Genomic DNA, 19,582 nt, shown 5'->3' on the forward strand with positions numbered 1-19,582 from the left:
TACCATGGTCTTGATTATTCCTATGTGGGGATGCTTTTTACTGCTTTGTTTCTCAAACCCCAGGAATTAGATTACCATCTCATAAGTTTTGCCATATCTGTCACCCAACTTAATATTTTTATGAGGGGCAGTATAGTACAGTACAGATTCTGGATGCAGAATGCCTGGGGTTGAGTCATGGCTCTGCCGGTTCCTGGCTGTGTGACCTTAGATAGATGAATTACCTTAACTTCTCTGTGCCTCAGTGTCCTCTCTGCAAACAGAGATAACAATTTTATCTACCTTACAAGGTTGGGAGGGGAAACTAATTGATATACCCTAAAGCCCTAAAGTTATTGCTTGACACACATTAAGCATAGCAGAGTTTTAGTTACTATTACTACTATTATTGTTATTGATTTTCCCACCTTTGATGAACTGGGTACTGGGCACTCAGTTTGCATCATTCATTGGTACACAGCAAGCACAATGTAAATGTGTGTATTTTTATTTCTTTTAATTGACTCACTTTTAAAATACCAAATTTATTTTAAAAGGAAACTTTTTAAGCAATGGTAGTCAAATTCAAATTTCTTGATGTGATAGATACATATATGTTTAAATTTATAAGAAAATAAAATACATAACTATTAAACTAAAGGATGCTTCCCCTGTACCCCACATGTGGGATACTGGCTTAATTGACATAAAATTCAAAAAGAAAAAAATACACTTATCTTTTTGATTTTCAGTGGAGAACAATCAATCCACCTGAGAACTTTTGGAATGAACTGAACACTGTTAGAATTACGGGTCTGAGGAGGCCTGAGAACAGGGTTATTTCCTTGTAGGTACCCAGAATCCCAGGGTGGACTTGTTTTATATGCTTAATTGCTTTTTATCTTTCAAAACCATTTCTAACCATTCTGAGATGCTTTTCTAATGAGCTGAGGTTTTCAGAATGGGCGCCTTTACAGTGCTGGCATCAGAAGTAGAACCCCTCCTGTGGAAATTTTCTGGGCCTTCATGAGCAGGAATTATTAAGCAGTCCTTAACTGGGTTAGCAGTCTAGGCTGATTTCATAGATTTTATTGTATTCTGCTTATTTTGTTTTTCTCCTCTTACCATAAACCAGCAAAGCATGCAGAGCTTTAGCGTACCTTTTCAAACTGCGGTAATTAATATAATTGTTTTCATAATATCAAAGAAATGGGATATTGCAATGTGGAATGAAGGGGTTAGGTGGTTTTGACAATAGAAAGCTGTCGTGTGAACTGATTCCAGGATGCTAGTCAAGGGGGTGAATTAGCTCTGTGTTCACTGACCACGTACACGCAGAAAGAATCCCTATCTAGGTGTGTCTTTAGAAAGATATCAGGTAATCTGTAGTAAGCATCACTTTATTTATTTATTTATTTATTTATTTATTCATTTATTTATATATATATTTTTTTAATAATTAGTATTTTTTTTTTTTATAGCTACTTTATTTATTTATTTATTTATTATTTTTATTTTTGGCTGTGTTGGGTCTTCGGTTCGTGCGAGGGCTTTCTCTAGTTGCGGCAAGCGGGGGCCACTCTTCATCGCGGTGCGGGGACCGCTCTTCATCGCGGTGCGCGGGCCTCTCACTATCGCGGCCCCTCCCGTTGCGGGGCACAGGCTCCAGACGCGCAGGCTCAGTAGTTGTGGCTCACGGGCCCAGCTGCTCCGTGGCATGTGGGATCTTCCCAGACCAGGGCTCGAACCCGTGTCCCCTGCATTAGCAGGCAGATTCTCAACCACTGCGCCACCAGGGAAGCCCCATTTATTTATATTTTTTAGCAGCTTCATTGAGGTATAGTTTACATAACATAAAATTTACCCACTGTAACTGTACAATTCAGGGATGCTAGTAAATTTATAGAGTTGTGTAACCATCATAGCAATTCAGTTTTACAACATTTCCATCACTGCAAAAAGTTTTCTTTTGCCCCTTTATGGTCAGTCCTTGTTCTTACCCCTAGCCCTGGGCAACAACTGATTTGCTTCCTATCTATAGATATTCCTCCTCTGGACATCATATAAATAGAATCACAAAATGTGTAGTCTTTTGCATCTGATGTATTTTAAAAAAATTATTTCTTACTGAGGTCACATTGGTTTAGAATATTATATAAGTTTCACATGTACAACCTTATATTTCTACTTCTATGTACACTACCTTGTGCTCACCACCAAAAATTTAGTTTACATCACTTTAGATTGTAATCTTCTCCTGCGTATTTGAGCTTTCTTATCCTAATTTGGCCTCTGAATTTAAATCCTTAAGGTTTTTTTTGCCTTTCTTTCCATTTTAATGAACGTCTTATTCCCCTGGAAACCATCATTCGTGAGTGTATTTTAGTCATCCGAAGCCACAAACACGATAGCTGTTAACAGTGTATGTCATTCAATTGTCAAGAGTTTTAGGACCTTGATTACTTTGTTTCTAGAACAGCCTTATAAATAATAGGAAGCCCTGCTTGGACCATCAAGTCCTGTCGGGTTAATATTTAGTTGGCTCTTTCTGTTTCCTCTTTAGAAAGGTCTGGCTTCACCGTGAGACCAGTGGCTGGATACCTGAGTCCTCGAGACTTTCTGGCAGGACTGGCCTACAGAGTGTTCCACTGTACTCAATACATCCGCCATGGCTCGGACCCCCTCTACACCCCGGAACCGTGAGTACCCACACTGGAAAGCTGGGCTGGATGGAGACCGCCACATTGGAAAGTGGTCAGGGCTCACTTTACTTGAGAGTAAATTGGGTCCAGGAACCCTAAAGACCACTGTTCCTTAGGTCACCGAGGTTATCACTTTGCTTATGATGCTGTTTTACCTGAATAGTCTTGTGATTAATGGGCTGCCAAGGTCTTCACTGGGGAGCAGAGAGCAGTAAAGTAGCTGATGGTGACAGAAGTGGGCGGGGATTAGAGCTGAGTCTCCGAAGCCCCCTCCCCTTCCTAGGGGACAGAGGTTCACTGACCAGCTGGGTCCCTGCAGGGTCACTACATTGTTTTTTTTCTTTTTTTAGCTCCTTTCAGCATCCCTGAAAGTGTTTTCAGGGTAAACAAAGGTTACTTATAGGACTCCAGACATTTGGGAGAGAAATGCTTCTTAGAGTGGATGAATGCTCAAAGGAGAGCTGTCAGAGCTAAGAAAGGCAATCTCTAAATCTAGCCCAGAGGGTTTACAAATAGCAGCCACTTTGTTAGTTGCCTTTGAATAACTGGTCCTCCTGAGACCCGCGGTAGCTGCCAAAGTGTATGCAGAGAGAGAGGGCAAAGAAATGACAGTTTAGCCACAGAGGTCTATAAAATTGGGGGAATAATGTGTTACATTTTTACCAAAGTACTTTCAACCAATTCATTCAGCAAACATTTATGTGCAATGCTAGCAGGGAGGTGCAGCGGATTCAAAGATGAATAAAATGTAGCAGCTGTTTTTTTAAAGCCCATTCTGGCAGGGGAGATAGAAACATAAATAATTACAAAAGAATGTGTTTAGGGATGTAAGGGTGTGTGTGTGTGTGCAGAGTATCAGAGTAGCAAAGGGGAGGGAACAGTCCCGAAAGGCATTTCAGAGAAAGTGAAAAATGAGTGGGGGTCTAGAAGGGTGGGTTGGAATTTCTTTTTTTGGGTAAAGCTGAGTGGGGAGGGAGGGGAAAGCTTTCAAGTCAAGGAAAACAACCAGTACAAAGATGTGGAGGCATAAAAGAGGCATAAATGAGCAAGGCTTGTTACTTTAGAGTGGCCAGAGCATAGGTATGTGTTAGGGATGAAATGACTCTTCTGTCCACAATGAAAACAGTCATTTGTCAAAACAGGACCTTTGGGCTTAATTCTGTAGGCAGCAGGGAGCTGTCCAAGGTCCCTAAGCATGATCAGATAATCGTCTTTGAGAAAGATGATGAGGGTGGGCACTGGGAAGTATGGAGACTGAACTAGCTGGAAAACCAGCAGGAGCTCCCGTTCCAGTGAAGGAATACAGTTTATAAGCCATCAGTGGGATAAGACGAGAGGTCACCTCGGAAAAACATCATCAAGATGGAATTAACAGTATTTGGTGACTATAATGAGGGCCAGGAGATGAGAGGGTCCCTAAGACAATGCTAAGGTTTTTATCAATAGATTGGGAAGCTGAATGGGTAGTTTTTTCTAATAATAATTGAAAATATTGGAGGGGGATTAGGCTTGGAGGCAAAAGGGAATAAAAGAGGGAGAAAAGAGGAGGATTTGTGTTTGGAGCATCCTGTCTTTGAGGGGCCCACGGGTGGCACCTCCAGTTGGAGAAGCCCCTGGTAGTTGGAAATAAGGGCTGAGAGTTCAGAAGTGAATTAGAGCTCCTGCTGTCGATCTGAGTGATTTCTTCTTCCATGACTCCTGACCACACAGACAAGAGGAAGCTAAGTCAGAGCATGGAAACTTGGGATTCACTACCTTGGGGTTGTTTTGGCAGGCTCCTTTTTGTGGGTTTTATGTCATTCATTTGTTTCTTAAATTATTCTTATGATTTTATGAGTAGGTAACACATGCACATGATTCAGCATTCAAAGCTTACGAAAGGGCACACTCTGAACAGTGACTTTTTTCCCTCCTCTGCTCCCTTGACACCTGCTGCATCCTCCCCAGGGGCAACCACTGCTACCAGTTTCCACTGCGTCCTTCCAGATATACACTGTGCAGACACAGTTCTCTGTAAAGGTCCCTTTAATCCTTATGTATAACAAAGTCCCAAGTCTCTTCCCAGCCACATGCTGTAGTTTGAATCTATGAAAGACTAGATCGGGAGTGCTGTTTCCTGCCCAAGCACTTTCGCAGGCATTGTCTTTGAAATGCAGTCCCATTTCCTCAATTGAGAACCAAGAGGGCAGCTTCTCCAATTTGTGAAGTTCAGCTTGGCTCCTGTGTTTGGTGCTTGTACTCTGCTTCCAAGTAACTGCTTCTAATTGCTGAACTGTTGTAGTTGAGGCAGCACTAATGAGACAGAGACGGGCCCTGAAGAGGCAGCTAGAAATGAGAGTGAAAGCAGCGAAAATACAGTATCTGAAAAAAGAATTTTGTTATTTTCCTCTTCACTGTGGGAAGAATGTATTTTGATAGCCTAGCTCTCAACACATATTGGGTGTTAAACATAGGTTGTTTTACCATTTTACATTTTAAAACTGGTCAGGTACTGGGGCTTGAATTTAAAAAAGCAGTGGCAGATTGGGTTGCTTCCCTGGGGAGGTTCTGGCCTGGAGGACAGTAGAGAAAGTCCTGGAGAATCAGTGACTCCTGATTTTCTTGGTGGGAAGGGTTGCTTTTCCATGTGTTTCTACCTGGATTGAAAGGTCACCGATTCTGCTAGAAGCGAGGCTCTGTCTCCCTTGGAGCACTGCCTGAGGCAGGGATCCTGCACACTGTTGTCGCATAGCTACTTATTTTGATTAGCTGTGATCGCAAGCAACTTTGTCACTAATCGAGTATTGAAGTTTACAAATGATTTCTTTTAAAAAAAATCAATTGGGTCAAATTCAAGGTTATTCCAATAAGAGCATCCCTCTCACTCAGTGGAATGACAGGGAAAGAGACAGAGCTCTAAGTTACGTGGGTGTGCGAGCATCACCTGGCATGCGAATAGTGGCAGAACAAAAATTTGAGAAGCCCCCCCCCCCCACCCCCAATCTCCTGCTCTCCTCTTTGCTTCTCTGGGAAGTCCATTGTGTTCTGTGTCATATTGCACCCTCTGGCCACTTGATCTTTTAGAACAGGGTTTCTCAACCTTGGCGCTATTGATCTTTTGAGCCAAATAATGCTTTGTTGTGGTAGGATGTTTAGCGGCATCCCTGGCCTCTACCTGCTAGATGTCAACAGTACGCTCCCACCCGTGCCAGATGTGACAACCAAAGGTGTCTCCAGAAACTGCCAAATGTCCCCAGGGGGCAACATCTTCCCCAGTGAGAACCACTGTTTGAGAAGAAGAAATTTGGCAGGTCATTGTTGCTCTGTCTGACAATTATTTTTCTCTTAGAAGCAATCTGTAGACTTTGTTTCCGTTCTAAAACACCAATCTGGCTGTAGCATTCCCGTGTTCGACCTCTGTTGGTTCCCTGTTACATACAAGGAAAAAATTAAAAATGTTTTATATCATCAAATCACATCTTCTGTCTCTCTTTCTACCCCCCTCCAAAACCTTATGCTCCAGCCATACTGGACTTCTCACCATCCCCGTGAGCCTGTTGGTTCATGCCTTTGCACAAGCATGAGCCAACGCAGGTGGTTCATTTGGCCTGGAATGACTCTTGTGAAATCATTTTAATTCTCAGGATTAAAGCTCAGTAGCAACCTTTTCTGTGAAGACTTTCCCAGGCAGAGCTAGATATTCCTGTAATACTTTTCCTTCTTTCTATTTTAACACAACACTGCATGGTAATTATTTGTTCATGTGTCAGTCTCCTTCATCAGACTGTAATTAACTCAAGGCCAGCTGATAAAGGCAATACAGGAACAAGAAGATCCAGACTGAGGTTGGAGTGGATCCCCAAACCTGGCATATAAAGTAAAAACTGAGTCCACAGTGGGCTGAAGCCGTGAATGCCACTGCCACCAGAAGGTGCCAGGTTTGAGACATGTGCAGAGTCCCAGGCTCAGTCTGAGATCTGTGGAGTGAAGGGAACAGGGGAAGCCCCGGCTGCACCCTGTGTGGTGGTAGCACCTCCATCTGCAGGGCTGCAGCCCCTCCACTCCTTCCTGCAGCTTTACTTTGATTTCAAGAGCTGCTGCTGGACACCCCTCCATCAATAAGGCATTTTAATATATTCAGTGTCTTCAGGCAAAGTCATGAACCATTAACGGTGGAATTTTAGACACCAGTTGAGGCTGGGAGGATAGGTCACTTGGACCAGAAAAGTCTCTCCACATCACACCCAGGAGGGCCAACCTATTTTGCTCATCTGTTTTGCTTTGGGAATGAAGATCATTTCAAAAGAAAAAAGTGGTTGTTCACTGTGAAGCTGAAGGAGAGGAGGGAAAAGAAATGTGAAGCTTGTCCCCACCTCCCCCTTATGAAAATAAGAGAGAGAGAGAGAGAGAGAGAGAGAGAGAGAGAGAGACAGAGGGAAGGAAAGAAAAAGAGAGAGACCCAACTGCACTTCACATGGTGCTAAGAAGACATTTTCCCCCTTTGGGTAACAAACCCTGAATATAGTCTCACCTTAAAGGTAGGAAAGCTCATTGCCCTCTCCTAAAAAACAGTGTCAGTCTGTGATGTGTTCTGAGTTTTATTTGAACTTCTTAAATGTGACATCAAGAAGATACGCTCTGAAATTGGCAAGCAGTGGTGCAGGTCCCTGCAGGACTGTCCTGCGTGTGGGCGTGCTGTGCATGTCTGAAGTCAGGGGGAGGACAGCAGACCAGAACAGTGGTAGGAACATCTCTGGACTTGCCTCTAGAAGATTCTTGCTGGAGCGGGGCGGTGGAGATCCAGTGTGTTTCCTAAACTGGTCTTGGGCACACTGCAGGGAGAAGAGAGTTGGAGGGAGGTATCTTTCCCTCACTCCTTGGCCTTGTCTGGTCTGGTCTCGTCTCTGATGTCAGCCTTCTGGTGTTCAGAGGGCGCTTTGGATTTTCAGCTGTCGTATGCATCCTACCCGCCCACCCCCAGTTCCTCTTTAGTTCGTTTGGCTTTTCTTCCCTGGACACTTCCTTCTAGGGGATCTGTGGTCTCTATGCTTCATAGTTTCAACAGACTTCTTGAACGTGTTCTGTGCAAGGTGGAGGTTAAATACTTGCTCACTGAATTTGCATGTGCACATGTACTTGTGTATATGATTTCCAATTTTATCTGTAGTCCTGATGGCCAGTGGTATCTTAGAAATGCAGAGCTCTTTAATAAGAAATAAGGTTTAATAAAACCATATTTTCCTGGGGCCAAATCTCATGCTTTTCTTCAGAAGCTGTGTGGACTGACAGAGGTCTTGGAAATGAAGGAGGGTAAGGCAAGAAGGTCCTATTTTCTAAGGTATTATAATCCAGTCTTGTTCTCTCCAATATAAGCCAAACCCACCCATCCCATCTAGATTTCTGAATGAAGACCAGAGGTGGCCAGACGCCTCAAGGTTCTGTACCTTTGGAACATAAAACATTGCCCAGAGCAGTGTTGAAACACACATCCACAGCACAACCCTCTCACCCCTTGTCCTCTGCTCAGGGGGAAGCAACCGGGCATTTTCAATATAAACATACATTCTTCAACATCAGTTCTTGGAGGTCAAGCCAGTACAATATCTGTCTTTCCAGTAGAGCTATTGCCAAAGTAATAGTGCAGTTTTGCACCAGAAATCCCTTTAAAAAAATGTTTTAATGAAAACATTTAAAAATATGCCTTCTGTTTTGTTTTTCAGATGTTGTGCTTAATATACTGGTAACAGAAATATCCTTTGCACAGCATAGCATAAGCTTATTCAGTCAGGGAGTTTCGGATTCAGGGCTGCATTGGGATGATTGAGGATTCAGTACAGACTGATGCGGGTCTATCTTCTTCTGCTCTTTCCCGCTGTGTCACTTTTCAAATCAGAGAGCAAACTTTCACCACTAGGAAAAAAGTCATGGCGCCATTAACTCTTATTGCAGTGTTTACTGCCATAATGCAACTAAATGCATCTGCGTTAAGGAAAATCTTTCTTGTCACAGTTGGACACTTTAGGGGCAATTAATGTTATTTTTAAATATAACTGTTTTAAAGTTTAAAAAAGGTTTTGCAGTCAGGTGATTTTTCTTATCATTGCTGCTGTGTTCCACTTTTACAAGAAAAATAAAAGTGAATTATTTCTAACTTTAGTTTTCATCTATTTCTAAGCTAAGCAAGTGAATTTTATGCTTAGCCCTTGCTTATTAGAACAGAACCCTCTCTAAAACTGGCAGATGTCATTCATTTCCTTTTCCTGTGGGTCAGTCATTAATGCTGACATTATTTGTTAAATAACAATACCAGCAGGTGAAGACACAGGCTTTCAAATTTATAAGAAACATTGACTGCCCCTCTCTTGATCAAAGAGATGCCTTTCACTAGGTCTGTAATGAGAGGGAAGATAGGACCTTTCCTTCTGCGACTTTCCCTCCTTGCTGCCGTCTGAGGGATTCTGGGTCTGTGAACTTGTCTGATTTAAGCCCTGACCGTGATGGGTGTTTTTAATATTGGGCCTTGCTGAAGTCACATCTGGGCAAGGTCTCACTGAAGAGGCAGGAAGATAAGCCAGAGTTTTATAGAGTTTAACCTTCATTCCTATGAGCTCTGGTTTAGCTTAAACTTGCTCTTTCCCACAGATCGCCCTCATCCCTGCCAAGCGCAGTGCCAAGCTTCCTGCCCAGCCAACTGGCTTCCTCCATGGTTCTGTCATCATTTTGCTGTTCAGGAGAGCAGAGCAAGCATCGTACCAGCGATTCTCAGAAAATGGCATGTTCTCAGAAAGCTGATCCCATCTGGCCTCCCTTTCCTGAGTTTTATCCCGGAGCTCACACTCCAAGCTTAGCAGCCATTGTCTCCCTCGGGAGAAACTTGGTTTGGGCTACATCCAGGGTCAGTTAAGACGTTAGAGGCCCTAAGCCGAGAATATTTTCACCCCTTCCATTCTCCAACATAGATGAGTTCAACAACAACAGCAGCAGAAGCAATAATAATATATTTTTTCCTACTAATAGCCAACATGTATATATCAATATGTGCAGGCACTATTTTAAGTGTTGTATGTGGATGAACTCAATAATCACAACAACCTTCTGAGTTGTGAGTTACTATTATTATTCTGAATTTATGGATGAGGAAATTGAGACACAGAAAGGTTAATTAATTTGCTCAGGGTCACACAGCTGGTAAATAGGGGAGTCAGGATTTGAACTCAGGGAGTAGTGCCAGCATCTGTTGGATTAACCACTATTCTATATTAAAAAGTAACACTATACAGGAAAACTCAAAACTTGTATATGTGCTGAAGTTGAATAGCTTCTTTCTTGATTTTCCAACTATAAATTTTATGTAAGATAGTTGAGAGTGACACTTTCTTTCTTTAATTTGGTGGCCCTGCTTTGCCAGAACCCTAAGTACTGGATGTGCTTATTGGATGGTCTAGTGCTGTGCTGTCCCATCCAGTGTTCGGTCCAACTACCAGGCTTTGTTAGAAGCCCGCTCTCTCCTTTGATCTTCACAGGGCCACCGTTAGTCTGCCCCTTTATCAAGAGGAGGCATCTTTTATTTCACTGAGAAGAAGAAGGGGAAAGTGCCTCACTACAGAGCAGTGATGCCTCCTTCTGTCTGCATCCTCAGGCAGAAGGCCCTATGGACCGCATGCCCAAACTCCAGGCCCCACCATCAGCTCTCAGTGTGACTGTTGGTAAGCCACTTAACCTCCCTGTGTGAGGGCTGATGAAATAATGCTTTGATCTTTGCAGAGAAAAAGGCTTTATATAAATACCAAATAGGTCTACTCTTCCTTGCCACCTCTTAAATTCACGTGGAGGCTGAGGTGCCTTGTAACATTCCAGAGCAGCCTTAGTTACAAGGCCCGCGTTCCTAGACCTGGACTCCCAAGTTTTCAATCATAATACTGTGTCTAGTTTTGTGAGGTGCCTCAAAGCAAAAATAACCCCTAGGACTTTTTATGGGAGCCTTTTGTCTCCAAAGCTCCAAGCACTCTAACAATAGACATTCTATAAAAACCCCCGCACACAACCCTATACATTATTTAAAACCTGTGCATTTGGAAACCAAATTTGTACCTAAGTGCCTGCTAGAGCCCTGTTGTTCTCTTAGGCTGTTCATGGTAGTGACTTGGGATACAGCTTTCAGCTTGTGTATGTATATATTTTAGCAGATTCAAAGCAGGATTCCTTTTTTTCCCACCGCTCCACCCTCGCCAAGGTTTGCCTTCCTTGTGCGGTGCCTGTAACCCACAATTAGCGCTCATAAGCACCCACACCTGAGTCACAATTCATAGTCCCTCAGTGCCATATCGTCAGGGAGAAGCTCATTTATGTACCTTCAGGTGTGGAAGACGGAGGTGACCTGGGAAAAAAATTATTTTAGGAATATTTGCTTTTTAAAATTGCAAGTTCAGAAGAAATTCGAAGTGACTGAATTTTAGGCAAGGAAGAGGTAACCACTGGTTGTACCTCTTCACCACCATGTAGAGAATTATATCTATTGACAGGTAGAGAAGCCACCACAGGAGAGAAGGAAAAATGTCCTTTCTGACATTTCCCACATGTGCTCTGTTCGGCTGACGTCATTCCACTCATGGCTACGAGGTAGGCAGGATTGTCACCATTTTACAGATGGCAATTCCAAAGATCAGTGAAGTCAGGTCATTTCCCTATGGACACACAACTAGAAAATACCAAAACCAAGATCTCGTCCAAGCCCTTATGCTACACTGGAAATTAGGAAAACTATGCTTGGGATTCATTTAGATTTACCTCCATATGGTACAGTAGAACCCCACCATCTCTGTTTTATTCTGTTGAGTTCAGAAAGCAGTTACTGAACATCTATTATGTGCCAGGCTTTTCTAAGCACCAGGAACCCAGAGATGAACATGGCATGACCTGTGTCCAGGAGAAACTTACTGCTGCTTATTTAAGTGATAAAATATCTTCCAAAGGGGCAAAACCTACTGAAGTACAATAGACTTAGGTGTAAGTATAATTTAATGTGCAATAATACCTAACTTGTTGGGAATTTATGTTTCTAATGCATTATCTTATGACATTGTTTAAGAACTCCATGAGATAAGGACCCTTATAATCTCCAGTTTACAGATGAAAACACAATACATCCGTGCTGTCCAGTATGGTAGAGATGTGACTGTTTAAATTTATTAAGTAAAATGAAATAAAACCATAAATTTAGTTCCTCAGTAGTGCTGGTCACATTTAAGATGTTCAATAATCACCTGAACCAAGCAGCTTACCATATTGGACGATGCAGATACAGAATATTTCCATCATTGCAGGAAGCCCTATTGCACATCACTGCTCTAAGTAACTTGCCTACACAGGAATGTGCAACATGGACTTAGGGCTGACTCCTGACTATATACAGTTCTTATAACCCTTATGTTATATTACCTCCTTAATATCTAGTGAAAATTTGGGGAGGGGGAGCACACAGGGAAAGAGTTTAAAAATCTCTTATTTATTCAAGAGATGAGAAATATCCGAGATGATGGGGAACTGGAGACCTATGGACAGTTTCCCTTGAAGCCCTTTTGTGGTACATGTAAGAATTGGAAACTATTTCTTTCACTAGATCAGGAAAGTTAGTACTTGCCGTTTGCTCTTTTATGGAACCATGAGGTAAATTTTGCTCAGGGTTATTCTAGGATTATGTCTTATTTACTTTTAAGTCTCAGTTCCTAACATAGCACTTGGTATATAACAGGTACACAAAAATGCTTCTTGAACTAAATTCCAAAAAAAATAAGTGTAATATCTTCTGCTGGTCTTAATAGAGCTGTATTGAAGAAGAGTAACATTGATGGCCTTCCTTATGATTCCTAGGGGGAAAAAAGGAAAGACGATTTCCACCAGGGCAATATCCAGGTGGTTGGCTTCATAAAAAGAGGGCCACATATGTATTTATCTATAACCTGACAGGGACATAAGGCGGAGTGATCATCAGAACGGCCTAAAATCTTATCTTATCGGCCAGATTTTACAGTATGCTATTTTAAATCTAAAGAAACTCTGTATATGGCTCTGAAACAAGCACTGAAAACAATTGCCTCAATACCAAATTAATTCCTGTTATTATCTCCTCAGTGAAGTGAAAACAAACCAAGTCACCCCCTTTTCAATGTGTCCTGGTGTGTTATCCCAGATTACTTGCACTTACCCATCGAAGGTTGTGTGAAAGCTGAAAAAATACCCTGTTTTGGCTTCCAGCTCCTCCTCCTGTTTCTTTTCATCAGTGCAACCTCCACCCCCCATTCCCCAACCCCATCTTCCTTTTCTTCTCTTCATGATTTAGCTAAAGTGTTGGCTTCTGTGATATTTAGAACAAACAAAACCTATAGAAATAGGGTTTCAAAGACAGATGTGCTGATTTGGGATGGGAAGCAAATGCTGCATGCCCACTCACTGCTTCTTAAAAGCTTTAATTTACAGCAAAAATAAAAAGTTGTTCAACACGAAGCAGGACAAGTCAGCTTTGAAAACTGATAAGAGGAGAAGAATGCTAGAGCCATTTTGAATTTGAATTTAACAACTAGGACTCTTTTCCCAGCAGCAAAGTGATTGCAGCTTCCTTAGAATGATTTAAGAATTCCCTGGAGGCATTTTGCCCAGGTCCCTTTGTAAGCTTTAGAATCCTCCTAACAGGGCTTATCAGAGAAGATTCCAATTTAGAGCAGCAAAAAGTTTAGTGTCTGATATCAGCTCTAGCTTTTCTTTTTCTTTCTTTCTGTTTTTTTTTTTTTTCAAAAGGAGACATGATGTTTTACAGTGTTAACAGTTTTGAAAGGTCCTACATTTCCAGTGAACAGAGTGCTTCTGTGAAAAGGGCTCTGAGAAGCATTATTCAGGCGAAAATGCATCAAAGGGATGTGAGTTGAAAAGAGAAAAGTTTGCCGATGTGGATGGAGATTGGAGGCAGCGTGTGCTGACAGGTGCAATTATAGCCAAATAATTGAATCTTTTAAGAGAGATCTGGTGAGATAAGGCAGTAGTTGTGGACTCACATGGGAAACCTGTTCATAATTAGATATTCAGGGTTCCAGCTGTGGATGAAACACCAGCAAAGGGATCGTGAACTACTTTACAGGCAGGACATAATAACTATTGCCCTTTGTGAAGCGGTGTGAGACAGCATGACTTCAGTCCCAGGGAAATTAATTGATACAAAGTTTGGAGAGGAGGCTCAGTCTTCTCCTGCAGATTCGCAACAGTCTGGAACCTCTTTCAGCCCCTGAAAGCTAGTCAGCCCAGCTTCCAAGTCCTTTGGTCTCACAGAAACGAAAAAAAAAATTCAACTTTTCAAAGTTAATTAATTGCTTTAGTTAGCAACATTAAACATCTTTCTTTGTTGTTTGAAGAGTTTCCAGGCACTTTAGTTTCCTTTGTCTATACCACATGTCTTAGCCAAAGACACTGGGATGAGAACAATCCGGTGTTTATTTCTGAGAATGTTCCACCAAAGTCATAAAAGATAATAACCTTATTTATGGTCTTGCAATATAGGTGCTTGAGCCTTGACTCAATGAGAAGTGGGGTTACTGTACGAACTGCATCTCTACTTGCTCAGAGATCTGAATAGCAGTTCCTTCTTAGGGTCTCTACGTGGAGACAGAGCGGCGAAGAAGGTACAAACCAGCGCAATCATTTCTACTTAGAACAGGGCAAAGGCATCCCGAGCATTCCATTAGTAATTCTGTTAGACTTCTTGCTTCAGGCTTTCATTCTTAATGAAACAATATAACTTATTCTGCTGTGTTGTATGATTTTTTTCTTTCAAATTTATAATTTCTCTTCTATGTATGGTTGGATTACCTTGTAATGCTATTAAAGGTTCTTAAGTTGGCTGTGAGTTATGGGTTTCTGATAATTACACCTTAACTTAAATCTCAGGTGATAGCTCCTTTTCTACCACAAAGAATTGACTCCTTAAAGCCTTTGGATCTCTCGTATTTTCCTTCTTCTTTCCTTTTTTAACTGCCAACTTTTCACTTTCCCTTCTGCCTATAAGCCTTTGGACTCCGTTGGTACTTAGGCAGGTAGAAGACTGTCTTCTTCAAGTATTTAACAAGCTCAAAAGTAAACCCAGTTTTGCAACAAGAATCCACCACTGTAACCATGACCTATCCCATTCTCACATTAGGAAGCACCCAGCACTCTGCCTGACCCATAGGAAGCATTCAATACATGTTGGCCACAATAGTTGTTCTTTTAGCTACTGTTTAATTTATTTATTCATACCATGAGCTAATACTCACCATCTTTAGTATTTCCCTGGAGTTTGACATCTGGTCTAATTTTGAAATTATTGTTGTCTTATTTTCTGCCTGGTTCAGTAGGGCTGTTTTAGTATTTACATCATAAGCTACAATGGGGGTACTCAGATTTATCCATGGTGGGCCTCTCAATTCCAACATTGGTGCAGACTGCGTGACCTTTAAAAAACTGATCACAGGAGTGAGTCTACAGGGTCCACTCTCAGCGTAGAAGTATGCTGAATCAAACACCTTTAACTGATCTCTAACTGAGTCAAGTGCATGTGGAGGAATAACTTGCTACCTAGTGAACTTTCCTTACCACCTTTCATTGTTCCTCAGTATGTATGTATGTTTGTATGATGTAATTTTAGTGGCATTAAATTTGGGCAGCTCAAAATTACATAATCACATTTAGCTTTAGTTTTAAGTACTAGTTGCTTGGAGCCTGTTCAGGGTGTTCCAAGCATCATCTGTTATGACAGGGCGTCTCCACCCTGCCTGTGTCTTATGATCACCCTGCGAGCTTTCAAAACAATGTAGCTGCTCAGGTCTGTCCCAGAGAGTCTGACTGCATTATGTAGCGCCCAGTCATTGGTATTTTTAAAAAGGCTCCTCGGGTAATCTGGAGGGTTGAGGACGGAGTGGCAGGAAAAGAGACTTAGGACACACTGGCTGCATTTTTACCTGTGCTAACCAGCTTGGTTAAACGTTCCCCACAACTGAAGCTGTGCCCCGCCCAGCCCTTCTCGTTTACTCCACCTTGTAAGTTAATAGAACAGAAGGAGCATAGCTTTGAGTCAGAGGAATTTGATTTCAAATCTTGTCTCTGTCTCTCATTAACAGTGTGTCCTTGGGAAAAAAATGCTTAAATTTACTGAATGTTAGTTTCCCCGTTTATCAAATGGGAATAATAAGACTTCTTTGTAAGTGAAGATGAAATTACTAATGGGATATGAAAACATTTAGCCCAGTACCCAGCACATAGTAGGAGCTCAGTATATGTTAGCTTTCTTTTTTTTTTTTTTTTTAATAAATTTATTTATTTATTTTTGGCTGCGTTGGGTCTTCGTTGCTGTGCACGGGTTTTCTCTAGTTGCAGAGAGCGGTGGCTTCTCTTGTTGCAGAGCACGGGCCCTATGCACGCAGGCTTCCGTAGCTGTGGCTCGAAGGCTCTAGAGCTCAGGCTGAGTAGTTGTGGCACACGGGTTTAGTTGCTTCGTGGCACGTGGGATCTTCCTGGACCAGGGCTTGAACCCATGTCCCCTGCATTGGCAGGCGGATTCTTAACCACTGCGCCACCAGGGAAGGCACTATGTTAGCTTTCTTTTATTCCTCCTTCTGTCTTTAATTTCTTCATAGGTAAAATGAGGGGCTCTGATAACATTTAAATTCTCCTTATTCCCTAAAATCCAATGAGTCTGATTCACCACCTTAAGGAGTGTGACTGGAGAGTAACCACCACATATGCTTTTCCACAAATTCAGTTTCTGTACAAAAAGGAGGCTGTTGGCACACAGTTGATAGAGAATGAATTTGGAGTTTCTTTCAGTATCATGTCCACATATTCTCAGTTGGCTGCTTTTTCAACCTGATATGTCTGGGAAGTGGCTGGCCGGGGTTGGGCATGTGGTTTGAGCTGTGGGAACAGAACTTTTTGACCAAGTAATGCCGTATGTCTTATGTTGGCACCCATCGTCTGCCCTTGACCACCATTCCCTTGCTGCAGCCTCATGACCATCCAACTTACTTTATACTTGTGATATTGGTGGTAGTACCTGGCATTTATGTTACAGCATCTATTTGAAGTGATACACTTACGAGGAGCCCAGGTGAAATTAGGAAACATCTTTCAATTACTACCTGGCTCATTAGTTTTTGTCAAGAAAATAAAATATTGTTGCCTTTTGGTTCATTTCCAGAGAGTCATATATTCCAGGATAGCTTGGTATCAGGAAACGGTTTGTGATTCATGGCAATGACTCAGGAAGGCATCCGCCTTGCTTCATTGTGACACATACCTGCCTTTGCCTGGTCTCTGGCTCCAAGTGGAAGCACAGGCAAATGAGAGAGGATGTAAACTTCTATTATTACCTAGTTCAGGCTAGCCAAAGCAGGGGACTGGGAGGGTCTTCTAGTGTGAAGGCTCAAAAGAGTTGCTTGTGTTGTAGACAGATAAATGGTCCACGGGAAAAGACATCTGTTGATGACAATAGGATCTTCTGCTGTTTCCCGGTGCCCTGCAAAGTGTAACATGGGATGCAGTGTAACTTAAGGGTTGAGAGCAAGAGTTTAGAAATCATGATAAGCTGGATTCAAGTTTTGGCTTTATCACTATCTGTAGCAAGAATCGACAAACTTTTTCAGTAAAGGTCCAGCTAGTAAATGTTTTAGGCTTTGTGGGCCATATGGTCTCAGTCACAACTACTCAACTCCGCCGTTTTAGGCAAAAGGAGCCATAGACAATACATTAATGAATGGGCATGGCTGTGTTCCAATAAAACTTTATTTACAGAAACAGGCAGTAGGCCAGATTTGACCTGCAGCTGTAGTTTGCACACCCCTGGTCTATAGAACATTGCACCAATAAGTTACTTTAATTCAAGTTTCTCTTGAGTATTCAAAGAGACAGTGCATGTAATAAAACACTTAACACATGTTTGGCATATGATACGCTCTTGAAAATAGTAGTTGCTGTTATTTTGTTAACATATCGTATATCATATAATTTAAGATGCCATGGTTGTAAGATGTATCTGGATTTCAGAGTTGATAAAAAACCTTAGGATTGGTGAAATTTGGTAACATTAATTACGGTAACAAGGTTATAATTAGAATTTTAGGTCTTGTTCTGCCAGTGATAGCTTAACTTGTCTAACATTTCTCTGTGATGTTTTTCTTTTCAGAGACACATGTCACGAACTCTTGGGACATGTCCCTCTACTTGCGGATCCTAAGTTTGCTCAGTTTTCACAAGAAATAGGCCTGGCATCCCTGGGAGCATCAGATGAAGACGTTCAGAAACTAGCCACAGTGAGTTCATTTTCAACCTAAAAACCCATTCTGTTTATGTCCATTCGTAAGGTAAAGAAAGTTTTAGAGTTACTGACTATGAGTGATAAGGCAAACATTCTGGAGAGGGCATGGCGTCTTTACTTTTCCCCATGTGTGTTCCTTTGAAGCACAATGTGTTCTTGGCCTATTAACTGTCAAAATCTTTGTATTTTATCCTTCTCATTCAGGGATTGGCTAGACTGTAAATATTTGAGGCTTGCAGGTCATGAGGCCTCTGTCATAACTACTTAGCTCAGCCAGTGTGGTGTAAAAGCAGCCACAGACAGTACATAAATGAATGTGTGGCTATGTTCCGATAAAACTTTATTTATAAAAGCTGGTGGTGGGCCAGATTTGGCCTGTGTGCTGCAATTTGCCAACTCTTGTTCTAGTTCAATGTTTATTTCCTAGAAACATTTGTAATAATGAAAATTATGCATTTATGGTAAAGTAGAGGTTGTACTCGGGATTATTTCTGATTAGTCAGTATGGGTTTGGTCAGACACAATTTGAGCCAGCAATAAGCAGCTCATGCTAAACAATTATTTTAAGTACAAAACCAGAAAAAGATTTAATAGGTACTATGGTATCAGCAAGGTTCTTCTCAAAACAAGCAGTATGAGAGGAAAGGTGTAATGTTGGCGGCTACCTTTAAGCTGCTGAAGAGCCAGATCTAGCAAGCTCATATGCCTCATTCTAGCCCCATTTCAAGGAGCCCCGAGTAAGAAAGAGCAGGTTTAGCAAACTCACCTACCTACAGGGTCCAGTGTGTTAGCCTCAATGAGCAAAGGTACTGGAGGAAGAAAATATAGGATTCTAAATTGTGTGTATTTGACACAGACACACATTGATGGTGTATTAGGCATGTAGGAATATTCTTCACTCCCACCAAGAAACAAGTGTTCTCCTAGACTTCTTAAGATGCAAAGCCCTTTCAGTATACCTTTTGTTTCCTAATTTTGATAGAGATACAGGAACTGAGAAATATTTTTCTACTAAAAGAGCAATAGCAGTGCAAAAGCCATGCTGTTGGTGTCAGTGTGGGGATGAGTAGGGTTGAGTGGGGACTGCGGTGAACTCAGGAGAGCATGCCTGTTCTACAGCAGAAGCCTGCCAGGTGGGAATGTGGGCCTTTGTGTGGCTGGAACTCCAAAATTTGGGGAGAGGCTGGAAATCTAGATTTCTAAGTGAAATTTAATGATTTTAAAATGTTGGCTCTTAAAAAGAAATCTACCATTACAAGCTGAGGAAAATATATTTGTAGACTGAATTAGGAGCTAAGCTTCCAATTTGTAACCTCTACTCTAGGGATTGTATCTCACGTATATTGGCTATCTATTACTGCGTAACAAGTAATTCCAAAATTTAGTGGCTTAAAACAATAAACATTTATTATCTCATAGTTTCTGTGTTCGGAGATTTGGGAGCAGCTTAGGTGAGTGGTTTTGGCTTAGGGACTTTCCTGTGGTTGGCGTTAAGATGTGGGCTGGGCCCGTAGATGTCTTCAGGTTTGGGAAAGTTCTCCCAAGATGGCTCAGTCATGTGGCTGTTGGCAACAGGCTTCCTTCAGAA

At 41.8% G+C, this 19,582-nt stretch overlaps 1 protein-coding gene across 1 annotated transcript in view; it reads left to right on the plus strand.

Annotated features, from left to right (window-relative positions):
- TPH2 (tryptophan hydroxylase 2) overlaps nt 1-19,582 on the plus strand; it is an 86,894-nt gene that overhangs the window by 32,674 nt on the left and 34,638 nt on the right. Inside the window, exons 7-8 of the mRNA XM_068560606.1 lie at nt 2,543-2,678; nt 17,863-17,989. Of these exons, the coding sequence (XP_068416707.1) occupies nt 2,543-2,678; nt 17,863-17,989 (263 nt within the window). The remainder of the gene's footprint in view (nt 1-2,542; nt 2,679-17,862; nt 17,990-19,582) is intronic.

This window comes from Eschrichtius robustus, chromosome 13, assembly GCF_028021215.1.
Source record: "Eschrichtius robustus isolate mEscRob2 chromosome 13, mEscRob2.pri, whole genome shotgun sequence".
Taxonomy (NCBI): Eukaryota; Metazoa; Chordata; class Mammalia; order Artiodactyla; family Eschrichtiidae; genus Eschrichtius; species Eschrichtius robustus.